Source organism: Ranitomeya imitator, chromosome 6 (assembly GCF_032444005.1).
Source record: "Ranitomeya imitator isolate aRanImi1 chromosome 6, aRanImi1.pri, whole genome shotgun sequence".
NCBI classification, from domain to species: Eukaryota; Metazoa; Chordata; class Amphibia; order Anura; family Dendrobatidae; genus Ranitomeya; species Ranitomeya imitator.
Window position 1 is genome coordinate 58,062,065 of NC_091287.1, and position 24,448 is coordinate 58,086,512.

Genomic DNA, 24,448 nt, shown 5'->3' on the forward strand with positions numbered 1-24,448 from the left:
CTGAGGCGTACAGCAGGTTTCTGAGCAGGCTGACCTCAGGTCAGATTTATTAACGTGAAAGCAACACAAAAAAACAAAACATAAAAATAAACCCTAGCCTGTCCGGCACTAACTAAACAAATACGTTGCTATCTCAACAACTGGGGGGGCTTCTCCCACCCAGCTAACATCATACAGATCTTGAGCAGAGCTCTTCACTCACGTTTGTCTCACACAGGCAGGCAATCTGTGTGCCCCAGGCAGACACTGGAAACACCCAGCTGGTCATCTTTTATTCCTGCAATCATTAACCCATTAGCACCCTGAAGATACTGAGTGGCCTAATTCACATAGGACAAACACCTGGGTGAGATATACCTGCCTCCATCTACCACACCAGCATGAGTCTTACAATATATATATATATGTCAGTGAGACACATATATATATATATACTAGATGGCAGCCCGATTCTAAAGAATCGGGAGTCTAGAATCCATATATACTTTATTTATTCAAATGTAAGAATAATACAATTAATAAATAATAGTAAGAAAGAACAAAAATAATAGGCAGTATATGGAGAAAACACCAAACAAAAGTTCAAAATTGGTGTGAAAATGTCACTGAACCACTTCACAACTAAATATATATAGTTTTGGTAAATGGTATTATCATTTTTTTGACGAAATTCGGCAGGAGCTTGAAGAGCAACGTCACTGGGCCCGCCTCCACGCAGTAGAAACTTGCTGTGAGGTAAAAATTCAAAAATCACACCAAAAAGGCGGGCGGAGTGTGTCACAGTACGGCACGTTTCTGATTGGTCGCTCGCAGCAGGCGGCAACCAATCAGACACTGGACACTGTTGACGTCACTTATCTCCGGACATTAGCTCCGGACATTAGCTCCGGACATTAGCTCCGGACATTAGCTCCGGACAAAGCCACGGAAGTTGGCACAAATTGCAGGAAGTAGTATTCTAGGCAATTATATATTAGATATATTAATATTTCTTCCAGCGCTAGACAGCTTTAAAGCCGGTAATTCAATTACCGGCTTTTGCTTTCTCCTTCCTAAAACCCGACATGATATGAGACATGGTTTACATACAGTAAACCATCTCATATCACCATTTTTTTGCATATTCCACACTACTAATGTTAGTAGTGTGTCTATGCAAAATTTGGCCATTCTAGCTAGTAAATTAAGGGGTTAAATGGCGGAAAAAATTGGCGTGGGCTCCCGCACAATTTTCTCCGCCAGAGTAGTAAAGCAAGTGACTGAGGGCAGAAATTAATAGCCTGGAGAGGGTCCATGGTTATTGGCCCCCCCCCCTGGCTAAAAACATCTGCCCCCAGCCACCCCAGAAAAGGCACATCTGGAAGATGCGCCTATTCTGGCACTTGGCCACTCTCTTCCCATTCCCGTGTAGCGGTGGGATATGGGGTAATGAAGGGTTAATGCCACCTTGCTATTGTAAGGTGACATTAAGCCAAATTAATAATGGAGAGGCGTCAATTATGACACCTATCCATTATTAATCCAATACTAGTAAAGGGCTAAAAAAATACACAAACACATTATTAAAAATTATTTTAATGAAATAAAAACAAAGGTTGTTTTAATATTTTATTCAACGCCCAATCCAATCACTGAAGACCCTTGTTCTGTAACAAAAAAAACATAATAAACCAACAATATCCTTACCTTCCGCAGATCTGTATAGTCCAACGATGTAAATCCATCTGAAGGGGTTAAAATATTTTGCAGGCACGAGCTTTGCTAATGCAACGTTGCTCATGTCTGCAAAACCCCGGAGAATGTAGGTAAAGTAGGTCAATGACCTATATTTACCTTCATTTGCGGTGAGGAGCCCTCTGCTGGCTGTTCCTAGATCATGGGAACTTTCCTAGAAAGCTCCCTGGCTCGAGTTCATATGAGGACAACCAGCAGAGGGCGCCCTCTTATGATCTCGAGCCTGGGAGCTTTCTAGGAAAGTTCCCACGATCTAGGAACAGCCAGCAGAGGGCGCCTCACCGCAAATGCAGGTAAATATAGGTCATTGACCTACTTTACCTACATTCTCCGGGGTTTTGCAGACATGAGCAACGTTGCATTAGCAAAGCTCGTGCCCGCAAAATATTTTAACCCCTTCAGATGGATTTACATCGTTGGAATTTACAGATCTGCGGAAGGTAAGGATATTGTTGGTTTATTATGTTTTTTTTGTTACAGAACGAGGGTCTTCAGTGATTGGATTGGGCGTTCAATAAAATATTAAAAGAACCTTTGCTTTTATTTCATTAAAATAATTTTTAATAATGTGTTTGTGTATTTTTTTAACCCTTTACTAGTATTGGATTAATAATGGATAGGTGTCATAATTGACGCCTCTCCATTAATAATTCGGCTTAATGTCACCTTACAATAGCAAGGTGGCATTAACCCTTCATTACCCCATATTTCACCGCTACACGGGAATGGGAAGAGAGTGGCCAAGTGCCAGAATAGGCGCATCTTCCAGATGTGCCTTTTCTGGGGTGGCTGGGGGCAGGTGTTTTTAGCCAGGGGGGGGGCCAATAACCGTGGACCCTCTCCAGGCTATTAATATCTGCCCTCAGTCACTGGCTTTACTACTCTGGCGGAGAAAATTGTGCGGGAGCCCACGCCAATTTTTTCCGCCATTTAACCCCTTAATTTACTAGCTAGAACGGCCAAATTTTGCATATACAGTACACACTACTAACATTAGTAGTGTGGAATATGCAAAAAAAATGGTGATATGAGATGGTTTACTGTATGTAAACCAGGTCTCATATCATGTCGGGTTTTAGGAAGGAGAAAGCAAAAGCCGGTAATTGAATTACCGGCTTTCTGCTACATCGTGCTGGATGAAATATTAATATATATACATATATGTGTCTACTGACATATATATATATATATATATATATATATATATATATATACAGTGGGGCAAAAAAGTATTTAGTCAGTCAGCAATAGTGCAAGTTCCACCACTTAAAAAGATGAGAGGCGTCTGTAATTTACATCATAGGTAGACTTCAACTATGGGAGACAAACTGAGAAAAAAAAATCCAGAAAATCACATTGTCTGTTTTTTTAACATTTTATTTGCATATTATGGTGGAAAATAAGTATTTGGTCAGAAACAAACAATCAAGATTTCAGGCTCTCACAGACCTGTAACTTCTTCTTTAAGAGTCCCCTCTTTCCTCCACTCATTACCTGTAGTAATGGCACCTGTTTAAACTTGTTATCAGTATAAAAAGACACCTGTGCACACCCTCAAACAGTCTGACTCCAAACTCCACTATGGTGAAGACCAAAGAGCTGTCAAAGGACACCAGAAACAAAATTGTAGCACTGCACCAGGCTGGGAAGACTGAATCTGCAATAGCCAACCAGCTTGGAGTGAAAAAATCAACAGTGGGAGCAATAATTAGAAAATGGAAAACATACAAGACCACTGATAATCTCCCTCGATCTGGGGCTCCACGCAAAATCCCACCCCGTGGGGTCAGAATGATCACAAGAACGGTGAGCAAAAATCCCAGAACCACGCGGGGGGACCTAGTGAATGAACTGCAGAGAGCTGGGACCAATGTAAAAAGGCCTACCATAAGTAACACACTACGCCACCATGGACTCAGATCCTGCAGTGCCAGACGTGTCCCACTGCTTAAGCCAGTACATGTCCGGGCCCGTCTGAAGTTTGCTAGAGAGCATTTGGATGATCCAGAGGAGTTTTGGGAGAATGTCCTATGGTCTGATGAAACCAAACTGGAACTGTTTGGTAGAAACACAACTTGTCGTGTTTGGAGGAAAAAGAATACTGAGTTGCATCCATCAAACACCATACCTACTGTAAAGCATGGTGGTGGAAACATCATGCTTTGGGGCTGTTTCTCTGCAAAGGGGCCAGGACGACTGATCCGGGTACATGAAAGAATGAATGGGGCCATGTATCGTGAGATTTTGAGTGCAAACCTCCTTCCATCAGCAAGGGCATTGAAGATGAAACATGGCTGGGTCTTTCAACATGACAATGATCCAAAGCACACCGCCAGGGCAACGAAGGAGTGGCTTCGTAAGAAGCATTTCAAGGTCCTGGAGTGGCCTAGCCAGTCTCCAGATCTCAACCCTATAGAAAACCTTTGGAGGGAGTTGAAAGTCCGTGTTGCCAAGCAAAAAGCCAAAAACATCACTGCTCTAGAGGAGATCTGCATGGAGGAATGGGCCAACATACCAACAACAGTGTGTGGCAACCTTGTGAAGACTTACAGAAAATGTTTGACCTCTGTCATTGCCAACAAAGGATATATTACAAAGTATTGAGATGAAATTTTGTTTCTGACCAAATACTTATTTTCCACCATAATATGCAAATAAAATGTTAAAAAAACAGACAATGTGATTTTCTGGATTTTTTTTTCTCAGTTTGTCTCCCATAGTTGAGGTCTACCTATGATGTAAATTACAGACGCCTCTCATCTTTTTAAGTGGTGGAACTAGCACTATTGCTGACTGACTAAATACTTTTTTGCCCCACTGTATAGACAGTATATATGTTTTTTTGGTTTTTTTTTACACATGGATCCCTTGTATAGCCGTATGTCGGTTTTGCAAGCCTGCGATAAAAACACGCAGTACGGATGACATACGGATTACATACGGAGGATGCCATGCGCAAAAAACGCTGAAACACCCTGCCTACGGAGGAGCTACAGACCACTATTTTTGGGACTTTTCAGCATATTACGGCCGTAAAAAACGGACCGTATTTTCATACGCTGAGTGTGAAGCCGGCCTCAGGCTGCCGTCACACTAGCAGTATTTGGTCAGTATTTTACATCAGTATTTGTAAGCCAAAACCAGGAGTGGAACAAATAGAGAAAAAGTATAATAGAAACATATGCACCACTTCTGCATTTATCACCCACTCCTGGTTTTGGCTTACAAATACTGATGTAAAATACTGACCAAATACTGCTAGTGTGACGGCAGCCTTAAGGATACGTGACAACGATCTGGAATTGTGGTGGGTGTGACAGTGTCAGAACCAGCTGTGACAGCAAAGTAGATGGGATTTCTAGAAATCCCATGTCCATTATGCGTGTATGTGCGCCTTCGGATCACCCGCGGACACTGACATGCGGTGCATCTTTCAGGACTGCAGCACGTCAATTTCTCTTGCGGAAAAACTAGGCTCCACAACAGAAATTTCATTAATAGAAATATATTCAATGTGGTAAATCTGCGTGGTTCAGTGAGCAAATGCGGATTCCCCTGTGTTCAATAGAACGCAGTGAAAATACGCTACATCCACAACACTGTTACTTCCCGTTCGTGGGCACATAGCCTAAAACTTTATGTACACAGCAAGGCCACGTGCACACGTTCAGTATTTGGTGAGTTTTTTACCTCAGTATTTGTAAGCCAAACCCAGGTGTGAGGAAAAAATACAGAAGTGGTGACGTGTTTCTATTATACTTTTCCTCTGATTCTTCCACTCCTGGTTTTGGCTTACAGGTACTGAGGTAAAATACTGACCACATACTAAACATGTGAACGTGGCCTTAAGGTTCTCATTCTTCCATAGAGGATCATCTCTCCCTAAATATGATATCCGATAGAATGTATAACTATTGGATTGGTCGGAGAAACAGCCTGGGCCCAAAGATTTCTATTTTCATCATATTGTAAATCCACACAGCATGGACCATAAAAGAGTCGTGTGCATGAGGTCCAATTCTGAGGACGGTATTCAGAGAAATGTATATAATTATATACTGTATATATTGTGGACCTTTTAGATTTCAGCTGTCCATTCATTTTGATCGATAGGGGTCACTCTATTGCTATCCATCCATGACAATGCAGAATTTTGCAAAATCTGGCACCTGTTTCTTTCTGTAGATTCCAGTACATTAAAAAACTGGAAAGTCAAGACGCTGGTGTTATAAATATACTATGAATGTACAGTATGCTCGGCTTCATAGCTCTGTAATAGGCTTATGAGATTTACAGGGGCCTTATGTTTTCTTCATTCACCAAAGAAGAAAGGGACCCTCCCATATTCGTTCTATATAATCGTCCCTATAATTATAACGCACACGTCTTTTTACAAGATCAATTACCGTATTCTTTAATCCTAGTCTGGATCATTGTTTTAAGGAAATAGGAAATGTGGATTAAAGTCATGATCTGGGTATTCTCCAAAAAGCTCTAAGGCCGGTTTCACACGTCAGTGGCTCCGGTACGTGAGGTGACAGTTTCCTCACGTACCGGAGCCACTGACACACGTAGACACATTGAAATCAATGCATCTGTGCAGATGTCATTGATTTTTTGCGGACTGTGTCTCCGTGTGCCAAACACGGAGACATGTCAGTGTTCGTGGGAGCGCACGGATTACACGGACCCATTAAAGTCAATGGGTCCGTGTAAAACACGTACCGCACACGGACGTTGTCCGTGTGCAGTCCGTGTGCCGTGCAGGAGACAGTGCTACAGTAAGTGCTGTCCCCTGCATCTGGTGCTGAAGCCGCCATTCATATCTTCTATGCAGCAGCGTTTGCTGTAGAGAAGATAGGAATATTCCACGTGACCGCTCATACAGTAGAAGGTGCGGCCAGGACAGGAAGCAGCGCCAGCCAGCGAGGGAGCCGGGTGAGTATTTTAAGAACAGCGGGCGGGCGCACAGGGGGTGGGAGGGGGGTGGGCACATGGATCTTTATTTTAAACACCAGAAACCAAAAAAAAAAAAAGGAATATTCATATCTTCTCTACAGCAAACGCTGCTGCAAAGAAGATATGAATGGCGGCTTCAGCACCAGATGCAGGGGACAGCGCTAAACTTAGCTCTGTCTCCTGCACGGTGCATGTGGTACCCAGTGGGCACACGGGCGGCACACGTGTGCCGCACGTGTGCCACAGAAACGCACGGGCACACGGACACGGATAATTCCGGTACAGATTTTTCCGGTACCGGAATTATCTGGACGTGTGGGACTGCCCTCAGAAACCAAACTAATAAGGTCCAAAAAGGGACATGAGGAGGTTGCAGGTAAACGAGATAATCTGGCACCTGTTACCAGCAAAAAACAGGTAAACTGGAAGAGATGCATTTTTCATGTTATGGGTAAAACATCCAAACCCCTGATGTTCTACACAAAAAATACTCCAGAATAAAAACGTAATACAAAATAAGAATTAAGAAGATCTAGTAGCAGATAATGTATGTTTTTTCTGCTTTCTCCCTAAAGCACTGTGTACAAGGAGATTGTTCTGCAACAAAAAAAAACGTATTGGCAGAAAAAAACAGTACATAAAATATACACATTTTTTGCATGTGTTTTTTTCCCATTTGAATGGATAAAAAACGCTGCAAAAAGGCTGAAAAAATTGGCATGCTGCAGATTTGAAAAAACGCTTTGATTTTATAACTCTGCAAGGAAAAATTAAGCAGCGTGTGCATGAGACTTCAGAAATCTCAATTATTTTGCGGGTGCTGTAAAACACATTTTTTTCAATGGCAAAAACGTACAGAAATAAATGTGAAAATGCAGCATGTGGAAAAAACCCAAATGTGGGCCTGATCAGCCAAATTAACATCATCATGGAAATCTATGATGATGATGACATTAATTAATGTTATCAGATCGGTGATGGACCGGGATTTACAGCCATAATATGGGAACAAAAACACGTGTAAGCTGCATTCTCATCTGAGACTCAACTGTCACAATTTTCTATGAATTTTCTTAACTTGTACAAAAAAGCCGCAGTTTTGAAAATAAAATCCAACAACTGTGACAAAAAAAAAAAAAGATAAAATAGCCAATGCATTGAAGAGCATAGCTGATAATACTGGATTGTGTCCCATGGCTCAGAACCACACATGAAAACTTAACTTTGTTTTCGTGCAAATTTCCGCAGTTTATTAGAGTGATTTTTTTGGCTACAATCTTGCAACCTTGTACAAGGATACCATCTTGGCCCTGATTCATTAAGACTGGCATATTGCCCGCCAGCCTTAATGAGGACTGTGCAGGAATAAGATGCAGCAAATTCATTATCAGATGACAACCACTTAATGAATTTGGTGCATCCTATTAGTGATGTGTGTGTAGTGCCAGAAATGTTACTCTAGCCAGGAACTAGAGTAACATTTTTGGCATAAGAAACATTGCCAACTTTGCAACATTTGACAGCCAGATATATAGCAATGCCCCGTCCCACCCCAGCTCCGCTCAGTTTGGTGGAGCTTCTTGAAACTGGAGACGCCAAAGTTTGCATGGCGCAAAAATCTGGGGACTTTTTATACTGTTTCACGCCAGTTTTCTGTCCCACTTTGCTCAACCGCCCCTTTAAGTTCTTCTACTCAGTAGGATTACTACAGGTTGAACCCACTTATCATACATTGATGACCTTTTCAACTTTTTAGTAGTGAAGTTCCCCAAACACAATAGATTATAGCTGGCCAAACTCACAGATGTTGGAGGTATCGCCTGACCATCTAATGAGTATGGGGGCCTACCGACTGTTTCCCAGCAGACATTTTCAGGGAAGGTTTCAGCCTATTGAATTTCAATGACTGATCCTTTTGTTCAGCACAGACAGTACACAAAAGTGCTCGGCCGAGCTGAACGATCCTTCACTCAATAGCTATTAGCTAATATGCTTGAGTGATTGGTACTCGAATCGAGCAGGTTGGACGTTCAGATGGGCTTGACTCGAGTACTGAGTATAATGGAAGTCAATGGAAATCTCAAGCACTTTTCCGTAAGACCCTAACAGGAGGGATGGGAAGGCAGGAAAAATCTCTCTCCTCCAGCACCCATAATACTTGTTCGAGTAACAAGCATTCCCGAGCACCCCGATGCTTGACCAACTATTGACCAGTGCCAAGCACGCTCGCTCATCACTAAAGGCTATATAATGAATATGGCCAGCCTAAGGCTATGTTCACATTAGTAGTGGTGGTAGCTGCTGTCACATTTGATAACTGGAATAGTGTAACATACTGAACTTTTCTTCCCATCAAAACGACAGGCATCATGAGGGAACCTAACAAACCTTCTACAAGTCAATAGTGTCCGTCAAACATTGTTGGTACCGTCATGCGACAGATTTGGAGCTTCATCAACTCTGTTGTTTGTAGGACAAATAAAAACAAAAGTGACAATGCAGTGTGAAAACAAGATGGGTAGATCTCTATGTATGTCTGAAATTTAGTGGTGGGACCAATATATATGGTGTGCATACACATACCCACACGCACACCTTTGCCAGTACACAACCCGTACCAGTAATTGTTTATTTAGACAATGGAACAATCAATGATGGCGCCATGGAGAATATACATTGATTGGACACTGGCCAAGCCTATATTGACGATAAATACCATGGGGACCTCTTCTTCCATCTGAGGAGTCTGAAGGACGAAGCAATATTACGGTACTTATTCTAAATTTGGAGCATAAAAGGTCTATTTTAAGCCAAGGGCCTGCTGGTTTATACTTCCCTACAGGCTCCGCTGACAGAAGCCGCTCCACCTCCACAATACAATCTCTCTTTAAATATTCCGTCCATTCATCCTAATGACCTTGCATGTCTGCACTGAGGGTCACAGCTGATGCTCCAGAACTATTTTAGTGCACCCTGGTGTCCTTCTACCACAGATCAATTCACCTTCATAGTCCTTAATATCCTTCACGATGCATATTGTCTTCAGTTTCATTTCTTTTTCATAGGTCAATAATGTATTTAAAAAATGTTATCCTCCTAATCCGTCCAAATCGTTGTCCCAAATTCCAATAAACCGAAAATCTACATGTTAATTAAGAACCTTTTGTGTCTGGAAAACATTTACAGTTCGAACAAGGCAATCGTGCCGCATAATTTTATTCTTAACCAAAAATTAGATTAGTTCCACAAGAGAGGAGAAGGATAATATAAATAATAATCTTTATTTTTATATAGCGCTAACATATTCCGCAGCGCTTTACAGTTTGCACACATTATCATCGCTGTCCCCGATGGGGCTCACAATCTAAATTCCCTATCAGTATGTCTTTTTGAATGTGGGAGGAAACCGGAGTACCCGGAGGAAACCCACGCAAACACGGAGAGAACATAATATGGATATGAACCTCAACTACTCCACAACTACGCAACGTGTACTCAAGCCTATGACTGAGGTTACACATGGGTGAAAGCTGTCTCCTTTGACTCATCCATAACCATCGTTGCTCAATTTGGCTGTGTTTGAATGGAGATAGAATAATAAGTAGGTACCAGATCTTGGGGCTATTTTCCAATGGAGGATTTGCTCCAGAATTTTCCTCAACAACTGATTCAAGACCTTATGGGATACCTCATTTTTAAGGGGAATTCACTTGGCTAATCATATGAGGTTGGAAGGTTTGGTGGAGTTTGATCTAATGTGTATGGTCAGCTGTAGGCTCGATTCACATTGGAATCATGGCTCCGTTTGTAAGGCTTTGGATGCTCCTCACAGGCAGAATAAGGTGACCTTCTGCTATTTTCTGCCTATTTAACAATTTTGGGACCATTCAAAGTCTACGGAATTTTTTTGGATTCATTAACAACCATATTAAACCAGATCCTGTACAAAGGGGAATCCAAAAATGTGAACAGAGCTTTACAATCCTATGTATGTATGTTGCAAGTAAATGCTACACAATGATTCCCATGGATGACTGTTGCATTTCTGGTGCACCTGAAGCTGTTACTCTACAAACGTTAGGTGAGTCGTGGATAAATCAAAGGTTTTCCCCAAATTCAACAATCCCCTAAGAAAATAAAAGCAATAAGTAACCATACAACCATCCAGTCGAATTTTGCAGTTTTCACCAGGGCTGTGGAGTCGGAGTCCATTTTGGTGGAGTTGGAGTCGGTGTCATGGAAATTGAGTAGTCGGAGGTTTGGCTTACCGACTCCACAGTCCTGTCAGGGCTGTGGAGTCGGAGTCATGGAGTCGGAGCCCATTTTGGTGGAGTCAGAGTAATGGAAATTAAGGAGTTGGTGTCAGAGTCAGAGGTTTGGCTTACCGACTCCATAGCCCTGGTTTTCACACTCATATTACAGTAAGCCCCAGCCAGCATGGCATGGAATAGGTTAGCTTTCCACAATTCTGTGCCCTTCTTACAACCACAAGAGCACCATCAATAACAACAAAAATCTGAACACCAACAATGGAAATCTCTGATGCTTAAGGATCGAGTCATAAGGTCAGCGGTAGGACTTGCAGCTCTAATACAGGCACATAGATATTTCCATTATTACACTTGTATGACACCTTGTGTGCGTTCTATTGGCGTTTCCGGTCTTGTGTGCCATCGCTTCACCAGAAAACTGAAAATGACAGAAAGCAGGGTCTGTCACATGACGACATCAACAGTCGCAGGTTCCATCATGGTGTCTGTCATTATACCGCAAACACAGTGCTGCATGTAGAGCTATTTTATCTCACAAATATGCAACTGCGACTGAGCCCCCAACATAGGTGTGAACAGAGCCTTACGCCATTAAATATGCAACTAGCAATTTACATTCTTAAAGGAAACCTGTCAGTTAATTCTTGCTGCCCTAACCTCAGGTGGAATGAATCTGAGCCTGGACGCACAATTGCAGCCTGGTATACTTATCTCTGAAATGCTCTGGAGTTTCACAGAAAATACAATTTGAAAAGCATGACTGGACATACAGATTCCCTTTAATTGTCCACATTTAATTGTCTCAAGGACAAAGGTCAATGATCAATCAATAACCTACAGTAATGAGGATTAAATATTCATATTGCACAGATATCCTCACTTATATTTTGTTCATAATATCTGTATGCTAGGCTCCCTCAGTATAAGGCCACAAGTGAATAACATCCGGCCCCTCGTTCCCAGTGTTCAACACTTTGCCCCTCACCCCCACTGAATAACATCCGTCCAGTCTCCCTAGTGTAAAACATCCGGCCCCTTGTCCCCAGTGTATAATATCAGCTCCCTCGCCCCCAGTGTATAATATCCGGACCCTCGCTCCCAGTGTACAACATTTTGCCCCTCACCCCCAGTGAATAACATCCGTCCAGTCTCCCTAGTGTAAAACATCCGGCCCCTTGTCCCCAGTGTATAATATCCAGTCCCTCGCCCCCAGTGTATAATATCCGGACCCTCGCTCCCAGTGTACAACATTTTGCCCCTCACCCCCAGTGAATAACATCCGTCCAGTCTCCCTAGTGTAAAACATCCGGCCCCTTGTCCCCAGTGTATAATATCCAGTCCCTCGCCCACAGTGTATAAAATATGGCCTCTCATCCCCAGTGAATAACATCCACCCAGTCTCCCTACTGTAAAACATCCGGCCCCTTGTCCCCAGTGTATAATATCCGGTCCCTCGCCCCCAGTGTACAACATATTGCCCCTCACCCCCAGTGTACAACATATTGCCCCTCACCCCCAGTGAATAACATCTGCCTAGTCTCTTTACTGTAAAACATCCGATCCCTCGCCCCCAGTGTATAATATCCAGTCCCTCGCCCCCAGTGTATAATATATGGCCTCTCGCCCCCCAGTGTACAACATATTGCCCCTCGCCCCAGTGTGTAATATCCATCCCTTTGCCCGCCAGTGTATAGCATCCAGCCCCTCGCTGTACCATCTTCCTTAGCTTACATATGTCAATGGGTCATTCTAAAGAGCTCACTGATACCAGAGTGGGTAGTAGCGGGATATCGATGATGTAGCAAGTCAGATCACGGCATTTATTCCCTCCTAAAGGGAGGCGCAGAGGGCAGAAGAGTCACCAACGCTCTGCAGACTCAATAACTGAAGAGTCCAAACCTCCTCTGGCATTAATATCAACACAAAACTGTGATCTGGCAAATTTACTGGATGAGTTTAAGCTGCATGCAGTCTTACATCACCAAGCACAATGCTGAGCGATGAATGTAGTGATGTAAAGCCATTGGATCATGTTCGTTTGGATCCAAGTGTCGGATCAACTCGACAGTGCAAGTTTACGCATTCACTGCATGTCAGGCTGACGTGCACCATGACCACCTGTGCAGTATATGCCCATTATTCAATACCCAACACACAAATGAGAATTTCAATCCTAGCAGACATATTGTATTTTTCCTACATGGTATGGATGCAGAGGTAACGATGATCTATAAAGCATTTGTATGCACGTCAGATGCATCAGTCAATCAATGGGACAAATGCGCAATAAATCTTCTACATCTCAAATCCTATTTACTGTATTTTCATAGATATTCATGTCCTGAGGCTAAGCAATGAATAAGAAGCCATAATGTGCTTAAAGACATACTTGACTCTGCTACATCTGCAAAGACAGATTTATTTTTTATTTATTTTACGCATTTATATAGCGCCATTAATTCCACAGCGCTTTTACAAACATAACATATACTGTCAGGAATACATGATGCTTTATTAATCCGATACTGTTATTTCATTATCAGGAGGTACTGCAAAGTGGCGAGACCTTGAAATGCATTTGGAGGTGATGATGATGAGAGGAATGCTCCCCACAAGAGCGTCCTCCCAGATTATGTGACTCAGAGGAAGCTCTGCGAGGACTCCCACTGCTGCACGTACACACATCAAGGGCCAGCGGCAGGGAGGAGAATGACAGCAGGGAGGGATGGGGATCACAGGAGAGGAGACGCAGCAGGAGGAGGGTATCACTGGCACACTGACCCCCATCATCATCATCATCAAAAAAGTAAGAGCAACCGATCAGGAGTTCTGATGATTGCTACTATGTGATGATGATATGCAGATATAGCAGAGCTCAGTTTGACATTTGGCACAATGTATGATGGTTTTCATCATTATCATATCTCTAATAATCGCACATATAGTATTGCATTTACCACACTACATACAATTTATTGTTCTCTGTTATCAGACATTTCAGAGCAGAAAGTGGAATCTTATTAATATTAGTTAATATTAGTTGCACTCCCTCATTTCTATCTTTCAATTGTGCCCTTTGGAATCCACGGTCTGTATGTAACAAGCTTCCTTTCCTGCACAACTACTTTGTGAACAACTCTCTGAATCTGTTGGCCCTCACTGAAACCTGGATCCAGGACTCTGACACTGTCTCCCCTGCTGCCATTTCCCATGGTGGCTTACAATTCTCCCATTCCCCGAGACCCACAAACAGACCTGGTGGTGGAGTCGGCATACTCCTGTCCCCACAATGCACGTTCCAGGTTATACCCCCAGTTCCATCACTCTCATTCCCTTCTTTTGAGGTCCACACCATCAGGCTCTTCCATCCCCTCTCCCTCAGAGTAGCGGTCATAAACCGGCCCCCAGGCTCACCCACCCACTTCCTGGACCACTTCTAAGCCTGGCTACCGCACTTCATGTCCTCAGAACTCCCAACCCTTATCCTGGGAGACTTCAACATCCCCATTAACAGCCCCACTTCCACATCTGCATCCCAGCTTCTATCATTAACTACTTCTCTAGGCCTCTCACAGCTCTCAACCTCTGAAACACACAAAGACGGTAACACCCTGGACCTGGTCTTTGTCCGGCTCTGTTCAATCTCCTACCTAGATAACTCACAGCTTCCCCTCTCTGACCACAACATTCTATCCTTCACACTCACAATTCCTCGCCCACCCCAGCACTCTCCTACCTACCACACATTCAGAAATCTACATGCCATTAACCCTCATACACTATCAGACTCCTTACACTCATCATTGTCCCCAATCTCTTCTTTTTCCTGTCCTGATCTGGCTGCACATCACTACAATGACACTTAGAAGCACCCTAGACCAAGTAGCTCCCCTCACCCTCAGAACCTCCAAACACAGAGTGAAACAGCCCTGGCTCACTCTCCACATTCGATCCCATCACAGAAGAAGTCTCCAAGCTCCTCTCCTCTTCCGACTACATGCACCACCGACCCCATTCCCTCACACCTCCTCCAGTCTCTCTCTCCAGTCATCACAACTCACCTAACTACAATTTTTTATCTCTCCCTCTCCTCTGGCATTTTCCCCTCCTCCTTCAAACACTCTATCATTACTCCATTACTAAAAAACCTACCCTCGAACAATCCTGCACAAACAACTACAGACCGGTCTCCAATCTCCCCTTCACCTCAAAACTCTTGGAGAACCCTGATCTACACTCGCCTTACCCATTACCTCTCCACTCACTCCCTCCTAGACCCTTCACAGTCCGATTTCCGCCTCCTACATTCAACAGAAACTGCACTCATCAAGGTGACCAATGACCTTCTGACAGCAAAATGTAATGGTGATCACTCTCTGCTCATTCTCCTCGACCTTTCTGCAGCTTTCGACACTGTTGACCATGCTCTCCTACTCTCTAGGCTCCAGTCACTAGGCATTAAGGACACTGCTCTCTCCTGGTTCTCCTCCTACCTTTCTGACCGCTCCATCAGTGTTCTGTTCTCTGGCTCCACTTCATCTCCTCTTCCTCTCACTGTTGGGGTACCTCAGGGCTCAGTCCTTGGTCCCCTTCTCTGCTCCCTCTACACAGCCTCAACTGGACAGACCATCAGCAGATTTGGCTTTCAGTACCATCTTTATGCTGATGGCACACAACTATACACGTCATCCGCTGACCTTACCCCCGCTGTACTACAGAGCGCCACTGACTGTCTGTCTGCAGTCTCCAACATCATGTCCGCTCTCTATCTGAAACTGAACCTCTCCAAAACTGAACTTTTTCTGCTCCCGCCTTCTACTAACCTCCCTAAATCTGACATTTCCCTCTCCGTGGGTGGCACCATAATAACACCCTGGCAGCAGGCACGCTGTCTGGGTGTTATATTTTACTCCGATCTCTCCTTCACCTCCCACATACAATCTCTTGCCCGCTCGTGCCGCTTACACCTAAAAAACATCTCTAGAATCCACCCTTTTCTCACCATGGAGACAACAAAAATCCTCACTGTCGCCCTGATCCACTCCCACCTGGACTACTGTAACACTATTAATTGGCCTCCCCCTCACTCGACTTTCCCCTCTCCAGTCCATCCTTAATGCGGCAGCCAGGGTCGTCCATCTGGCTAATCGTTACTCGGATGCGTCCGCTCTTCGCCAGTCATTACACTGGTTGCCCATTCATTACAGGATACAATTCAAAGTACTTGCTCTCACCCACAAAGTTCTCCACAGTGCGGCACCTCCTTACATCTCCTCCCTCATTTCGGTCTATCGGCCTAGCCGACTGCTGCGCTCTGCAAACGACTTTCGACTAATCTCTGCACTAATCCGTACCTCCCACTCCCGACCCCAAGACTTCTCCCGTGCTGCGCCAATCCTCTGGAATGCTCTACCCCAAGATATTAGGACCATTCACAACTCGCATAGTTTTAGGCGCTCGCTCAAAACACATTTGTTCAGAGCGGCCTACCACGTTAACTAATCAAAGTCATTGTGTGTGTGTGGCCCATTCACTATCTCCATCTACCCCCCACCCCTTAAAGATGGCTGGACCATCATTGTAAATACATCATTGTAAATACACACCTGTACTTTGTATCTCCCCCACCTCATTGTAGATTGTAAGCGCTCACGAGCAGGGTCGTCTTATTTTGATTTATTGTATTGTTAACGTTGTTACCTATGACTGTTGTGTTTAAAACTGTTAAACTGTAAAGCGCTGCGGAATATGTTGGCACTATATAAATAAAGATTATTATTATTCACACAATCATACAGCAATGGTTCCGATACATTTACCTACATCCATTTGGCGACGGTCACACGTTCAGAATTTGGTCAGTATTTTACATCAGTATTTATAAGCCAAAATCAGGAGTGGGTCAATCAGAGGAAAAATAAAATAGAAAAATATGCACCACTTCTGGATTTTTTTACCCACTCCTGATTTTGGCTTACAAATACTGACTGACTGACCAGATACTGACTGCGTGCATGCGGCTTTAGATGGAAAAATTATTGGGAGACGCGCCTTTGGGCTCGCTCCCACTTGAGATTAAATCGGATGGATGCAATCCCATTTCAAAATCCTATGCTTCTATTCACAATGGTGTTTTTTTATTTCCTGCTCCAATCGGATCGCTATTGGACAGGAAAAAACGCGGCATGCTGAGTTTGCGTGCACTCATATAAGTCTATGGGTGTGTGTGTGAAACATCGCACTGCACTCGGATATCATGCCGTGCGATTGCCGCCATCACAGGCAGCAAAGGAGATGGAGAAATTAATTTCACCGTCTCCTCCACAACTGTGCTGTGATTCCCTCATGCGAGAGGACCGGGGCCCAGCGCTGACACTCGGCTCCCACCAGCAGCAGAGGTGGAGCAGACAATCATTAGCATATCGCATTAGCATCGGATGTGATACGCTTTTGTGGCTCCAGCCTTAAAGGATTTGTCCACTACTAGGACAATCTCTTCTTGAACTAAATATTTGGCCCTGATAAAATAATAAAACCTATACTCATCTCCCGTGCCGCCGGCATTCCAGCGGTGTCGGCACTCGCTCTCCCCGGGACTCCCGTGTGGTTGTTGTGACACGTGATGCCCGGCGCCCAATCAGCACTGACGTCACTGTCTCCACCTTCGTACGGATTGAACATGAAGAGGCTGCAGCTAATCCGGAGACAGTGACGCCGGCGTTGATTGGGGCAGGGGTCACATGTCACAACAACCACACAAGAGCCCCAGAGAGTGAATGCTGACACTGCTGGAATGGCGCCGGCACGGGAGATGAGTATAGGTTTTATTATTTTATCAGGGCCAAATATTTAGTTTGATTATCTTAGTAGTGGACAACCCCTTTAACCATTGAATTCAGGTTTTCACTCACTCCCATTGTTCCCGGCCTTAATAATGTCCCTTAAATATTCCACAATTAACAACGAGTTGTATTACTGAAAAGTGTTTAGGAATCACAGCAACTTGTATATTGAAAAACCACGTAAAGTTACAGAGCGAGGTCGCCACGTGCTGAGGGGCATCGTGACCAACGCTCTGCTGGCTCCATAACTGCAGAGTTCACCTCCTCTGACATCAACATCAAAAACTGTGTGCCGAGAGCTTCGTGGCAAGCCTTACATCACCAAGCACAATGCCAAGCATCACATAGAGAGGTGCTTGTAGAAACCCTACAGCTGGAAAGGAGGGACCAGCTCCAGATTAGTGCCTGAGGATCCAGAATGCTCCTGCCGGCGTAATGTTTAGGTGTCCCAGTACTTTTCTCCATCTAGTCCACGTGTGAATACTCTCGGCAGCTCTTTTATAAGGGGAAGACTTTAGGGTTATTGTAAGGGTATGTGTCCATGTTCAGTATTACATCCGGATTAGCTGCTGATTGAACGGTGTGTACAACCACAGCGTTCACCCCGCAGCGTCCAGATGTTACAGCATAGTGATTTTATGAAATCCCGTCTCCACTATGCGTGCGTACACGCACCCGACGGCCCTGCGGTAATGGACATGCGGCACGTCTTTTTAGAACGCAGCATGTCTGTTTACCTTGCGGCGACGCTCTGTCGCCACAAGGCAAATCACAGGGCCCTATGCATAGGGTGCGGAGATTCCGGATGTGTGCAATGAACACATCCAGAATCACCACGCGTTCAGAAGGGGGCGGCGCTTTTGGCGGAGCGGGTTTTCCGCTCCGTCCAAAGCGCCATAAATAAGGACAGTTGACACGCACCCTAAGACTCTGGGTCAATGCTAAAATCATTTTATGGGAGTCATGACTACAGGTTTTTGCACGTTGCTAATTGTGTCGATAAGCAGTCTGTAGATGCCAGAAACAAACAGTTATGCTGGCACGTGTAGTTCCACAAAAGCAGGAGAAAACACATGTTGCTTAATGAGTAATAGTAATGCTGGAGAGCATAGGAACTAGGCCAAGTGTGTGGGAGGTGGAGAATGGGAGGATGTGAAGATACAGTGTAGTCATGACATGAAAAGCCCGCAATGCAGCAGCACCCAGCCACAAGCAGGGACCCGCCTCCTGCCATAGGTGCCTGCTCTGCCACTGCTGCCCCCAGTCTCCATGCTTCTGCACTTTCCGCAGAGCCACCCACTGACTGTCAGCGGGGTGCATGCAACAATTTGGGAAGTGGAATGGGAGGGATCCTAGCGTCACCACTCACATACTAATCAGGAGCACTGCTATCTGCCCAAGGTGGCCTACAGCCAAACGGCTACCAACGAATCCCTCTAAGGACTTTGTATGGGCTGGGATGAGGCTGTTTAGGCTGCTGGCATGGGCACAGCTGGCCGGGCATCATCTCTGACATTCCTATCAGTCATGGTCAAGTAAAGATTTACCACCAATGTCACACAAGCTCCGACAGGCAAATCCCCCAGTGGGACCCTGTGTAAGAGTGAACCCCCAGAGATATGATTCTCTATGTTGAGCAAGGTAGAAAATCATTAGGTAAATGTAATATCTGCATGTAGCGGAACACTGGGCCCCTGCAGCCAGGGTTACTGATGGGCCCCTGCAGTCAGGGTTACTGATGGGCCCCTGCACTCAGGGTTACCGATGGGCCCCTGCACTCAGGGTTACCGATGGGCCCCTGCACTCAGGGTTACTGATGAGCCCCTGCAGCCAGGGTTACTGATAGGCCCCTGCAGTCAGGGTTACTGATGGGCCCCTGCAGTCAGGGTTACTGATGGGCCCCTGCACTCAGGGTTACTGATGGGCCCCTGCAGCCAGGGTTACTGATGGGCCCCTGCAGTCAGGGTTACTGATAGGCTCCTGCAGTCAGGGTTACTGATAGGCTCCTGCAGTCAGGGTTACTGATGGGCCCCTGCACTCAGGGTTACTGATGGGCCCCTGCACTCAGGGTTACTGATAGGCCCCTGCAGTCAAGGTTACTGATGGGCCCCTGCACTCAGGGTTACTGATAGGCCCCTGCACTCAGGGTTACCAATGGGCCCCTGCACTCAGGGTTACCGATGGGCCCCTGCACTCAGGGTTACTGATGGGCCCCTGCAGCCAGGGTTACTGATGGGCCCCTGCAGTCAGGGTTACTGATGGGCCCCTGCAGTCAGGGTTACTGATGGGCCCCTGCAGTCAGGGTTACTGATGGGCTCCTGAGTTACGCAGGTGTCACACCTCCACCGCCCCAAGGAGCAGCATGCAGGTGTGAGCAGGGACTGTGTCACCCCCAATGGTCGGGGGCCCTCCGCTTCTGCTAATTACTGATGATTTGTATATATTATACGCAGATTCCTCTATAATTGTGTTTGTAAATATCATAATAGTATTACATAATGTACAGAACAGCTGACAACCCGGGGACCACGGACTGATGAGTCCTGACCTTGACAATCTATGCAGCCATTTCCATCAGTATCATAGGTGCAGCAGTGAGAAGCAGCACACGCTCACCTCTGCTACATCACAGGAGAAAACTGCAGCGGATTATATGGGGATTATACGAGGCCTATGTGTGGCCACTGACTGTAGCCTCCCTGACACTGACCCCAGGGCCCTGCACTGCGTACAGACAGGTGATGAGTGTATATATGGGTATATATGGGTATATATGTGTGTGCATATATGGGTATGTGTATATATGTATGTATATATATATATATGTGGGTATATAGGTATATAGGTGTATATATATATATATACATATGTGTATATAGAGTATACATATATATATGTGTTGATATATGGGCATATATGTGTATATATGGGTGTATATGTATATATGGGTATATGAGTATATATATGGGTATATATGTGTATATGTATATATATGGGTATATATGGGTACATATGTGTATATATGGGTATATATGAGTATATATGGGCACATGGCATGCTGCCACCTTACCTTGGGCATCTCCTCCACTGGTCAGGACCCCAATTGCTTTACCAGCTCCAGACAGGTTCTCAAAAAACTTCTGTGGCTGTGCCATGGCTGCAGCTGCCTTCCCTGTATCCTCTCAGTAATAAATACACATATATCTCTGCAATAACCTCTGTATATAGAATAGATCTATAGAACAAGCTCTCTGGTGACTCTGCTATAAATATAAATATTCATTACATTAAATATAATAGGAAAATAAAAGAGTGCATGGAATAAATAAGGTGGAGGCGGTGCTGCGGTGATGTGCGGGGAGAGCGCGGCCGCCGCTCGGCTCCTTCCTCCTCTCCCGGGCGGGTAGTGACACTCCTGCAGCGCAGCAACAGTGCTGAGTGACGTGCACCCAGGACACGCCTAGCTATTTGCATAGACACGCCTCTCACCTTCGGAGGAACTGAAAGCAGCGCGCTACACGCGACGAGAAGTGGGCGGGGCCTGCCGCTGATGCAGATACCGGGAAGTCACTGGTGGGCGGGGCTTGCATCCCTTGAGGCTTGTAATCTTTTCCCAGTCAGCTGGGCTGAGGAGAGGACGTGCTCCGGGGGCGCTGTGACACTGACCGCAGGGGGCTGTTATCACAGCTGAGCGGGGTCTGCAGAGGGGGATAGAGAAGGGTTTAGCTGCATGTATGTCTGTAATTACAGTATAGAATAAGTGCCCTCTAATAGCCTGAAAATAAGTGCCCCCCCCCACACTACTACACATAGGATTATAGACTAGCAGCCCAAAAGGCTCAAAGCTCGCCCACTGAGCCAGCCTTAGTGCCAGCATGGTCCCTATGCGTGCCAGCCATTTGCCAGCTATAGTCTCCTGCCTTGGAGCCCACCATAAATACCAGTAATGGCGCCCCTTATAAGATGCAGAAAGCCACCAATCAGCTCCTTGTTTGCTTTCCGGCAGTCGGTTAGTGGCACGGGCTGGCCGCACTACAGTACAGTAATAATGCATGTGTGGGTGTAGCAAGAGATGGGCATTTGTTCACATTGCGTTAACAGCAGTCCGCTCAACACATACGGTAACGGGCTGCTGTAACGCAAGGGCCGGCATGGCAGCGCGCTAGCACAGATAAAGCATCTGCTAGCGCTATCTGCGCTAGCGGTGACGGACCCGGAAACGCTGCAGCCCGCGTCCCAGGCTCCGTCACTCAATGACGGCACATCGCTAGCGCATGCCCATGACCTGTTATCTTCCAATGCTCCTCCTCCTGGACCCTCCGCTGCCTTCGACACAGTCCATCACTCGCTTGTGCTACAATCTCTCCCGTCTCTTGGCATCACTTGTCCGGGATCTCCTCATACCTCACTGACCGCAGTCTCCCATTCCCACCTCCACATCACACCCTCTCTCTGCTGGCGTCCATCAGGGCTCTGTACTTCATCTATACCTATGGTCTGGTACAACTCATAATAAAGTCCCATGACTCCCAGAACCACCTATACCCTGATGACCCTCAGATCTACGTGTCTGCCCCAGACGTCACCGCTCTGCTGTCCAGGATGATTCCCAGAGTATCTATCAGCCATATCCTCCTCCTGCTTCCTAAAACTGTGGACAAAACTCAGCTCATTTTCCATCCATCCCAATAAACCCCAACAGATCTACCCATCACAGTTGGGGTTCTTTCACACGCAGTGTATAACTCGGACGAATGCTACCCGATGTTTCGTCACATAGTACTGTATAACATTGGAGCGAGTGCTATGGAGAAGTGCCGACTAGCATTTATTTTCACATAAAAAATTGCTGCATGCTTCGATTTGCAGCGTATATTTGACAACACTCATACACGTCTATCGGACCTGAGTGCAGAAATAAACAACAAGTGTAGAAATAAACAACAAATAAACAAGTGTAGAAATAAACAACAAATAAAAAAACCCTCATAACTTCCACAACACCCTGGAATTATTGCTGTGTTTACACATTTATTATAACTGGTCAGTATTTTACCTCAGTATTTGTAAGCCAAAATCAGGAGAGGAACAAACAGAGGAAAAGTATAATAGAAACATATGCACCATTTCTGCATTTATCACCCACTCCTGATTTTGGCTTTAGGCCACTTTCACACTTCCGTCTTTTGTCTCACGTCGAAATCCGTCGATTTTTGAAAATGCAGGATCTTGCAAAAAAATTTACAGGATCCTACATTTTCCCATAGACTTGTGTTAGCGACGGATTGTGACGGATGGCCATCCGTTTCATCCGTCGTGCACTGGATCCGTTAGATAACAGCGGTCCGTCGTGGAGAGAAAACATTCAGAGGAACGTTTTTTCTGCACGTCGGAAAATCGGTCAGCGACGGGTCCTGCGCTGTCTGTCGTCGGCTATAATAGAAGCCTATGGGCGCAGGATCCGTCGCTGAGCATCACACACAGGAATCCAGCGACTCCCCTCTCTCTCTTGTCCCCGGACAATTTCTCTATTGAAATTGTGGCAACAACACAAACGACACATCGGTCATTACACTGGATGAGTCACACACGTTTTTCACTATTTTCGTGACATCTGTCGATACGTCATTTTACTGCACAACGACGCACAGCAGAAAACGGAAGTGTGAAAGAGGCCTTACAAATACTGATGTAAAATACTGACCAAATACTGCCAGTGTGACGGCAGCCTAATACGGAACGAAGACTCCCCCGTCTCAGTATACCAAAAACTAGCTTACTCACTAAAATAAATAATGTATCAGAAAATGGTGGGCGTTACTTAAAACCTAACGTTTAATGAAATAATTTTGATAAAAGCCGTTGGTTATTCACACAAGATAAAATTTACCCGTAAGTTAAAGGTGAAAACAGATCCAAGGGGTGAGGCTTCTCCTTGTGGAAAAGTGACATGCCATGTCTGGCATGCCTGTGTGAGGAGACTTAAATGCCATGCATGCTCCTCTGGGAAATTAAATATATAAATTGTCTCTTCAGAGAGGAAGAGGACAGGAACTCCAGTGCCCCCTATAGGAAGTAGCAATACTAGAAAAAATGCGAATTCACAATGGTGGGTGTGTAGGCACCACAGACAAAGTCACAAATAATGCTGAGACATATAACAGCTGACAGTGGTTAACTATAGGTGGTCTGCAAAAACAACAGGATCCGCCTAAAATAGTTATTGTAAACACATCCAACCATTAGTGGCTATAAATAAGTTAAACAAAAAGAAACAACCATGTAAGGACTGACTAGTGTTTTATAGTGAGGCATCTCATTGGCAGTTTAAAAAAATGTGTGTTCCCATGAGCCGTGCTTTATGTCACATATAGTAGGAAACAAATTCTCATGTTCTCAAGACCCTCCAGGGATATTAACATGAATGTGCGTGACAGACTTTAGGCTGATTTGCTGCTTTACACAACCTAAAGGCTTACTAATGTTGTCCCCAGCATGAAAAAATTGAACTTTTTTCACAGTAAGCGAATGTGCACAGTGACAAAAAGAATAAACATATGTAAAGCAATGTAAAGCAACTTGCTGTCTACGTGTTTAGTCTTTTTTGAAGCTTCTTCTAACCACTTCAGTCTTCCAAAGCAG

The 24,448-nt window shown here is 45.0% G+C and overlaps 1 protein-coding gene across 4 annotated transcripts in view; it reads right to left on the reverse strand.

Moving 5' to 3' along the window:
- Positions 1 to 21,233, reverse strand: part of PFKP (phosphofructokinase, platelet) — a 128,330-nt gene extending 107,097 nt beyond the window's left edge. For all 4 annotated transcript variants that reach the window (XR_011313959.1, XM_069729695.1, XM_069729697.1 and 1 more), the window contains exon 1: positions 20,877 to 21,233. Coding sequence is in view for 3 of the 4 variants with exons in the window: in XM_069729695.1 (XP_069585796.1) it covers positions 20,877 to 20,961 (85 nt within the window). In the remaining variant the exon portion in view is untranslated. The remainder of the gene's footprint in view (positions 1 to 20,876) is intronic.
- Between the last annotated feature and the right edge of the window lie 3,215 nt (positions 21,234 to 24,448).